The following is an 8,240-nucleotide window of genomic DNA, read 5'->3' on the forward strand; positions in this document are numbered from 1 at the left end:
TTTCACATATTTTTTTTCTTTTGTTTTTTTGCCATTGGCGGAGTTCGGGCGGATGTCTGGGCGCCCGCCGAATGGAAATCTCTACGCTACTGGTGATAGTACTAGCTGCGCCACATATCTAAAGGCTATTACCTGTAACAGAGCAGAAGAGATGTAGAATACGTGATACAGTCTCGATAGTAAATTCGAGATAACCAGACTGGACGTGCTACTTTGCGCATACATTTGGGTGAAAGCTGTGACCATTCGCCAAGGAATTGATAGCAAGACTGATCTTCAGACCACAAGAAATTGGTTGAACTTTGCCAGGCAGATGTATTGTCATTGAAATAGCGCTATTTGGTGTCGAAAGTGCCCTGACTACAAGCCTAACTCGTGGAACACCACCACATTCCAAATCAGAATCCCACGTGCAAGGCAAGATATCAGCATTTGAGGACATGGCGGGCGCAAGGCGTCCAATACTTGTCAAATCTAAGGTTCCGGAGCCGCGCGGAGAAAGCCAAAGACAGGCGAATGCCCCGGCTGAGTTTGCTGAACAGGGAATCGAAATTTTGTTTTTGTTTCATTCAGGGGAATCTATGCACAGGCTGAATTGTGCTAGTACATGCGAGTACCCTTTTTCGCTTCGTCTCAATGCAAAATCCACCCTTAGATGGCAAAACCCAGAAACACCAAGCAACCGCATCGACCTGACCATTCTATTCGTTTAGATGTGGGTGTCGTAGGGGATAGGAGTGATGGTCTCGGGAGCGGCGGCCTCGACGACGTGAGCCTCACGGGGACCGACGGGCTGGCGCTTAAGGTGGAGGTGGACACCCTGCTCCTTGGCCTGCTTCTTCTTCTCGGCGTTCTCCTTGACACGCTTGATGAAGTCCTCACGGGAGCGGGAGTGCTTGACGTGCTCGATGCGGATGTTGACGCGCTTCTCGAGGTAACGGTTGCGGACAACCTTGTAGAGGAGGACACCGACGGAGGACTTGGTGACGTTGTAGACAACACCGGTCTTGCCGTTGTAGACCTTGTAGGGCATACTATTCCAGTCTCAGCAAACGATCCCACACAATTTCAAAGGCAAGTCCCAAATCTGTTTCAACGCGGACTTGTCGCTTTTTTTAATGGGCGGAATGAACTGACCCCTTCTGAACGGCACCATTGACTTTGATGTCCACGATGTCGCCAACCCTATAAACATATCAGATCCTGCACATTATACAATCACTTCCAATCCTCGCGATAGATTTCGGCGTACCGGTAGGTCTTCAGGTAGGTCGACAGGCGGATCTGGCCGTGCTCCTTGAAGTTACGGCTGAAGGCATACTATCATATCAAATTGTCGTCAGCGCACCCTTTCCCATCAAGCGGCACAATATCGTTGATTTCATCATTCGCAAACATACCCGAGTGCCGGATCTCAAACCGTGAGAGTGACCCATGTCGGCGGTGTTGGTGGTGCTGGAATTGGGAACTTGTCGACAACGAAGTGCTTCACTCTGCCGCCCTTCCCGATGGTGTAGAACTTCTTCGGGTTCTTAGTGCGCCGTCCCGCTTCCTAGGGCTCTGGCCCTAGGCCCTAAAGCCTCTTCCCGTTGAGGGTGGCAGCACTAGTCTTAGTCAGGGCCATTAGGGCCTAGGGGCAGAAGCCCTCTGGCGCTAAGCCGGTTTCGGGTCCACCACGATCCACCCTCGCTTATCCTCTAAAATGCAACTTCATCTTCGAAGCTCTACGATTTTCGTGTAGTTTGGTGTATCGACAACTCCGCGACAACGCGCAACTAAGCAGCAATGGCCCCCGTTCCGTGAGTATATGGCTTCATGATGATGAATGCTGAGTCGCATCATTCTAATCATTTTGGAATCGCAGTCGCGTCTACTCCAAGACCTACAAGGTCCCTCGTCGTCGTAAGTAACCTAGACGATTTGAAATTTGATATCTTGCCAGAGGTCCGTTCATATGCTAATGTCTCTGCAGCTTTCGAGTCGGCTCGTCTGTTAGTACTCTCCGGCCACTGATCAGAAGCGTGCTTCTGTTTATGTCGTGTGTTCACGTTCCTAACTTGTTTTCACTAGTGACTCGGAACTGAAGATTGTCGGCGAGTACGGCCTGCGCAACAAGCGTGAGGTGTGGCGTGTCCAGCTCACCCTGTCCAAGATTCGTCGTGCTGCTCGGTATGCGTCCTTGGTCCCCCCTCCTGCGATACCCCAGGCGTCATGATGGGGCTTGTCCGGACATGAATCTGACTGCAAATTTAGTGAGCTGCTCACCCTCGACGAGAAGGACCCCAAGCGTCTTTTCGAAGGTAACGCTTTGATTCGCCGTCTGGTCCGTATCGGTGTGCTCGATGAGTCCCGCATGAAGCTCGATTACGTCCTGGCCCTCCGTGTCGAGGACTTCTTGGAGCGTCGTCTCCAGACCTGTGTCTACAAGCTTGGCCTTGCCAAGTCCATCCACCACGCCCGTGTCCTGATCAAGCAGCGCCACATCCGCGTTGGCAAGCAGATCGTCAACGTTCCCTCCTTCATGGTCCGTCTTGACTCCCAGAAGCACATCGACTTCGCTCTCACCTCCCCCTACGGTGGTGGTCGCCCTGGTCGTGTCCAGCGCAAGAAGGCCGCTGCTGCCAACGAGGGCGGTGACGATGCCGCTGAGGAGGATGATGAGTAAATCATTTAAACCGGAGTATGGACGGGTTTCGTTTTGGAACATAAAAATGTGGGGCCTTAGTTGTGACTGCAGCATAGCGTACGATGTTGTACGATCATACCATTCAATGAATAAAATGATAGCCTTTAGGCTCAATTCGAAACCCGAATCTTGAACTTTCCTGCGTAATTTTATAGTCGTATATTATTGTACGCTGGTATTTTGAACCCACAATTCCCGTAACGCCTATTCCCATCATATCATAGTCATCCAAAATCTGGCCAAAGTCGATATCATCCTTCAACGCCGACTAGGTGTTTGAGTGCTTCTTCTGCACTTCTGTACCATCTTCCTGTCTCCTCTAGTCCATCGCTTTCTCCCTCTTGCTTCTTCCTCTCCGCCTCCTTAGCCTGGGTGATAGCCTCTGACTTCCGTCGTTCCAGGACACCTAGCTCTCGCTCCATTGCTTCCGCCTCTCGTGTCTTGCGAGGTAAAGCATTCTGTACTGCGGCAAGCTGTCTGTTAAGCGCAGCAAGTTCTGCCTCTCGCTCAGCCACCAGCGACAGAGTTGCAGGAAGCGGAAGATTCTGGGAGGATGAAGCGTCTGCATCGGATGCCTGTTTGGCACGCAGTTCGGCAATTGTAGACTCTAGATTCTCGATGGACTCGGGCAAAGTGGATAGCTGCGTCATCTGCAATTCGACATTGTTGTATCCTGTTGTTATGACATAGTCGTCAGTGTATCTTGCTTATACGTTGTATTCTCGATGGCTGGAATGGAAAAGTATCACAGGGAGCAGCACAAGAGACGCGTGAAAGACTTACGATGGGCGAGGTCTCGACCTGTCTTCTCCATTTCTTCAATCATCATGCGGACCTCCTCTTTGCTTGCCTTAAGCTCCGCCTTCACCTCCGCTAATTGCGTTTCGAGTTCCACGTTCTCATTATGACCGACCACCAGGGGAGGATCGCCGACAATGGCACGTAGAAACTTTTCCTTCGTCACTTGCTCGACATATGAAAAGCGTAATTTTGAGAAGAGTTCCTTCACCGCAAACATTAGTATGCCTATCTATTGCAAGCAAACAACACCCGCACCTTGTAGTGTGTTAGGTCGGCCTCGAGTGAGGCCGGCGTGGGATTATCGATCGCTGAAGCGTCCGAAGTACGTTTGGACAAAGATTGACTCTGATTCTCGGCATCAGGCGAGAAGATCGGTTCGCTGATACGAAGAATCGCGAGCTGCGATTTTAGATCTCCGCTCTCTTTCTGCAGTTGCTGGAGCTGTTCCAGCGTTTCCGCGGGGTTAATATCCGACATTATTTTGCATGCGACGCCTATCTGGTAGTTTGTTGCGACAGTGGCAAGGTATAAATCGATTGACTGGTATATCCGAACTGTATCGAAGTGAACGTCAACGATAAGCCCCTCAATGCGCTGATTATTGTAGCGCGTCGGCAGAATATGCGGAGATAAACAAATTTAGTGAGACCGCTGATCTTCCCTACAGGCGGTGAGGGTTCCTCCAGCCAAAAGCCGGCAAGTATGACGGACTAATTCGCCATTTCCCTGGCATCGCCGATCTTTAGTCGGTGAAACAGATGGTGTGCTCCTTTCATGCTTTAATTGGATTGTACAGTGATACAGCGCTACCGGTCTCTATCAATTTACTACTATACAATAGATATCCCTGTCTATGCCAGATCGACAGTCTACCTCCAGTGTACACACTACTTTACTCGGTGCTACGATGCCCCCCAACACTGGGAGAGCGAATGGCAACCTTGATGATGATGATTACGTTGCGCAAGTTCTCACAAACGAAGCGCGCGACAGTTCTCTGAAGTACTCTGCCCTGGGAATGGGGGCCTATATGCCGAAGAGGTTAGTGGCCGCCTCCGCATTCTCAAATCCACCAAAGCTGACGTAGCTATCGCAGACCTACAGGTGCTGCTCCTAAACCGAATACGCGATTCCTGCGACACATTATAAAAGAAACAGACAATCACAATTCCGCATTAAAGCGAAAGGAAGAGAGGGAAGCTAGAGAGCGAATGCGGCAGCTACGGAACCAACCTGCCTCTTCATCAAACGATTCTAGAAAAGACTCCCATAGCCGCCAACCGCGACCAGACGATCGCAAGTCGCACAGGGACAGAAGGGAAGACCGTGAGGTTAGACATAGCTCCTATCGAAGAAGACATAGAAGCCGTTCGGCTTCGGCGGACAGAGATCGCTCCCATCGACACCGGCGGAGGCGTGATTCATACGGCGAGGATGAAGATCGACACAGATCTTCTCGAAGAAGTCGTCGGCATCGGTCCTATTCCAGGTCGCGCAGTCGATCTCCGCGAGAGGATCGAGAAACGAAATCTCGCAGTCGCCATCATCGACAAAGGAGGCGCTCTAGGTCACCTTCAAGGTCTCGTTCTCGATCAGTTGAAGTCAACGGTCGGCGCAGACACATAGATCGTGAGCATACACGTGTACGCAATTCTCGCGAGCAAGGTTCCCCAGAGATGAGCTCTACAAGCAAAACCAAGGCGGCATCGCCCTCGTGCCCGGTGGCTGCCCAAGATCAACAGCCAGGATATGAATCGGACCCTCTTGAGGATCTTGTTGGGCCCCTACCTCCCCAGGCAAATCACTCTACTGATGCTGCGCCGGTTCGTTCTCGAGGACGGGGTGCCTACAGGCCTAATATGAGCAACATTGACGCGCATTTCGCCCCAGACTACGATCCTACTTTGGATGTGCAGCTAGAAGATGACGATGAGATTGCGGGTAGCAAGCCCAGCCGCCGCCCGGTAGCCGGCCTCATGACCGGAGACGATGATTGGGAACTCGCCCTCGAAGCAGTCCGTGACCGAGCCCGTTGGAAGCAAAGAGGCGAGGAGAGACTGCGAGAAGCTGGTTTCGACGATGCTTTTGTGAAGCAGTGGAAAAGCAACACTACATCTACCGCCGGGGATTCTGAGGGAAGGTTAGAGGAGGTGAAGTGGTCCAAGAAAGGCGAAGGTCGAGAATGGGATCGCGGAAAGTATGTCAACGAGGATGGGCATATTGATGTTAAGGCTTCTTGGTAGTGAGATCCATAAGTGTAAACTGGGTTTGGCGTTTGGGAGCTGGGATAATTACCACTTCGGGCTCTATTATTTGTTTAGTAATTACTTCTATACATCCAGTATCCTATCATGAATTACGATGAGATGAAGAGCGTGAACCCTATACCTTAACTCTAATCCCCCTAGTCTCTTAGCATACACAAAAATATATAACAAGGCCCTATAACAGACCAACTAAACGAACACCAACCACAATAATCGACAAACCTAAAAGTTAAATTAACAACCGCAAAAAGACCCAACAACCTAAAATAGGCCAACAAACGACCGAAAAAAGGTGAAAAAAGGGTCTAGATCTTATCAGATCCCAGATCCATCGACACGGAACCTGTGCCAAGAAACTATCGATTCCGCGATTTTTGTCAGAGTGCGGAACGAACCCCATCCATTTCTAATTGTCACAAGAAATCCACATAATCACATCATTCGAATATATCAGCAGTAACAGCCCTGAGAAATAAATTACCTACTTCAAATAGATCTATTACTAAATACATACTACCTTATAATCTATCCACGACAACGTCTCCCGATAAACCCTGTATAGCGGATGATTATTATCTTCCTTCGAATCCTTCCCCGCGATCTATATCTATTATCTACTTCCCCCTCTTTAGTCGCTACTTTTTGCCCCCTCACGTCGTCCTTTCTACAACCAGGAACAATAACAACAACACAATGACTGATCCGTTCGCTTATGATTATCCTTCGCCTTTGGAGGGGTATGAGGGCTTGGAACCGCTGCCTGTGTATGTATAGTATATCGCTATTGTCTTGTGCATGGTCACCTGGGATACTCTATGATGAGACTAACGATGAACTTCTAGAGAATTGAGCGAAGATGGCAAATCTATTAAGAACCCCCAGCATGGTATCCTAAGCAAAGCATATGAAGAATTCCCCGATCCGCTGGCAAAAGATCGACAGGGGGGATTCGATGTCCATATCTACCATTTCCAGGTTCGTTGCTATCCACCCACGGTACCCATATAGCATAAAACCAAGTGAGTGGCCAGTACTGATATGGCCATAACCAAACAGAATAATCCAGCACAAGTCGCATACGCAAGGGCTCTTTACGAGCGAGTCCGCCGTGAATGTATAACTTACCGCCCCTTCTTCTTTTTGTTCTCCTGCGCTGTGGTAGAAGAGAAGCAGATACTGACGGCTATGGTCATTAGTCCCCGAGCTACGCATTTATCGATTCTGGGAAGGGCCACTTGGACCTCATCCCATTGCCATGTTTGAAGTTAATCTATTTACCCCGGCGCAGTTTGGGGCGTTCATTCCCTGGCTTGTTATCAATCGGGGGCCGTTGAGTGCGCTGCTTCATCCGAATACAACTGAGGAGGAGGACGAGCGGAATCATACGCAGCGGGCGACGTGGTTGGGGGATAAGATTCCGTTGGATTTGAGCCTTTTTAAGAAGAAGAATAGCCAGAATTAGAGTGCTTTGTAATGCTTGTTAGAAGGGACTGTTTATCTGTTATTTGACTGGGGAGGGAGCAAGTGTATTGTTAACGAAACTTTGGACTTCTATGTATGATATGAGCATGGACTGTATTACCAACTTTGCGCAGTTGACCGGAATGTCTGGTGGGGTGCTGTTGTAGAGGATTCTACGGATGATATACCTGATGTCAGTAGGCATACTTTGGGATAAGCGGGTGATCACTGCAGGGGATGGCGGGATTCCTGATGATATCACGGGATGCCCAACGTGACCTGCTGGTCACAAGCCACGTTGGACCTCGGATATTATTCATTGGACATGCTTATTTTCTCTAATGCAGAAATAACTTTGGCTAGTCGTGGAGGGCTGAGAGTGTCTCCGAAAATCAGACAGTAGAGAGATGAAGATCCCGATAAAAAGATAAGACCCGATCCGAACTCTGGGCCGTGCGTGGCCCTAAAGCCAGAAGGCATTGGCTCTGGTACCTGTCAGTTAGCCGATTGATGAGACATGGGCGAATCAATCGAATGTGAAGCCCCGGGATACTGCAGGTAATCGGAGGGTCAGCTGCGGTATGCAGTCTGCGTTACTTTCCCACTTCAATTCCTATGACGGATTACTGAACCCCGTCTCCCGTGACCGAATCTGAGGGGAGGTTCAAAACTTTTAAACTCGGGAGGCACGATGTTGCTGACGGAAAGAGCGATGCGTCCCAAAGACGACCTGGAAATGTTTGATTAGCCCAAAGCACGCCCACCTTAACGACCAACTCTCACCTCATACCACTGGAGTCAAGATGTGGAACCCAGCTCCCTCGTGGATTTCATCTCTTCAAATCCCCATCCTGGGTGCGATACCTCCTCATCATGTAGAGGCAGCGTTCCATGTCTCTCGACGAGATGTGACTGCAACAACAGTGCCGAATTATGTATTGGAATATGGTGAGTCATGCAATGCCTCGTACACACCATTTTCTAACAACCCGTTAGCACCGATGGTCTGGTTACATAGTGAGGAG

At 49.8% G+C, this 8,240-nt stretch overlaps 6 protein-coding genes across 6 annotated transcripts; 4 read left to right on the forward strand and 2 right to left on the reverse strand.

The window, feature by feature from the left end:
• Positions 1-291: 291 nt before the first annotated feature.
• On the reverse strand, positions 292-1,505 carry ANOM_010882 (60S ribosomal protein eL21). The gene is made up of 4 exons (XM_015556138.1): positions 1,401-1,505; positions 1,253-1,320; positions 1,138-1,185; positions 292-1,034 (listed from the first exon to the last, which is right to left on the reverse strand). Exons 1-4 carry the CDS (start codon positions 1,434-1,436, stop codon positions 710-712), a joined length of 477 nt encoding a protein of 158 aa, XP_015401014.1. The 5' UTR covers positions 1,437-1,505; the 3' UTR covers positions 292-709.
• Positions 1,506-1,719: 214 nt separating this feature from the next.
• Positions 1,720-2,812, forward strand: ANOM_010883 (40S ribosomal protein uS4). Its single transcript, XM_015556139.1, has 5 exons — positions 1,720-1,799; positions 1,865-1,902; positions 1,973-1,991; positions 2,071-2,169; positions 2,254-2,812. Exons 1-5 carry the CDS (start codon positions 1,786-1,788, stop codon positions 2,663-2,665), a joined length of 582 nt encoding a protein of 193 aa, XP_015401015.1. The 5' UTR covers positions 1,720-1,785; the 3' UTR covers positions 2,666-2,812.
• A 125-nt stretch (positions 2,813-2,937) lies between these two features.
• On the reverse strand, positions 2,938-4,081 carry ANOM_010884 (uncharacterized protein; the record flags this gene model as incomplete). Its single annotated transcript, XM_015556140.1, has 3 exons — positions 2,938-3,359; positions 3,470-3,689; positions 3,743-4,081. Coding segments are annotated over 3 exons (981 nt in total), but the record flags the coding sequence as incomplete, so codon positions are not given.
• Positions 4,082-4,394: 313 nt separating this feature from the next.
• Positions 4,395-5,113, forward strand: ANOM_010885 (uncharacterized protein; the record flags this gene model as incomplete). Its single annotated transcript, XM_015556141.1, has 3 exons — positions 4,395-4,528; positions 4,584-4,813; positions 4,875-5,113. The coding sequence occupies 3 exons, from the start codon at positions 4,395-4,397 to the stop codon at positions 5,111-5,113; spliced, it is 603 nt and encodes a 200-aa protein (XP_015401019.1).
• A 50-nt stretch (positions 5,114-5,163) lies between these two features.
• ANOM_010886 (uncharacterized protein) lies at positions 5,164-5,730 on the forward strand (the record flags this gene model as incomplete). Its single annotated transcript, XM_015556142.1, has 1 exon — positions 5,164-5,730. The coding sequence occupies one exon, from the start codon at positions 5,164-5,166 to the stop codon at positions 5,728-5,730; it is 567 nt and encodes a 188-aa protein (XP_015401016.1).
• Positions 5,731-6,447: 717 nt separating this feature from the next.
• ANOM_010887 (uncharacterized protein) lies at positions 6,448-7,216 on the forward strand (the record flags this gene model as incomplete). Its single annotated transcript, XM_015556143.1, has 4 exons — positions 6,448-6,518; positions 6,597-6,729; positions 6,811-6,868; positions 6,951-7,216. The coding sequence occupies 4 exons, from the start codon at positions 6,448-6,450 to the stop codon at positions 7,214-7,216; spliced, it is 528 nt and encodes a 175-aa protein (XP_015401017.1).
• Positions 7,217-8,240: the final 1,024 nt, after the last annotated feature.

The sequence above is a fragment of the Aspergillus nomiae genome, assembly GCF_001204775.2.
Source record: "Aspergillus nomiae NRRL 13137 chromosome Unknown contig00701, whole genome shotgun sequence".
Classification (NCBI taxonomy): domain Eukaryota; kingdom Fungi; phylum Ascomycota; class Eurotiomycetes; order Eurotiales; family Aspergillaceae; genus Aspergillus; species Aspergillus nomiae.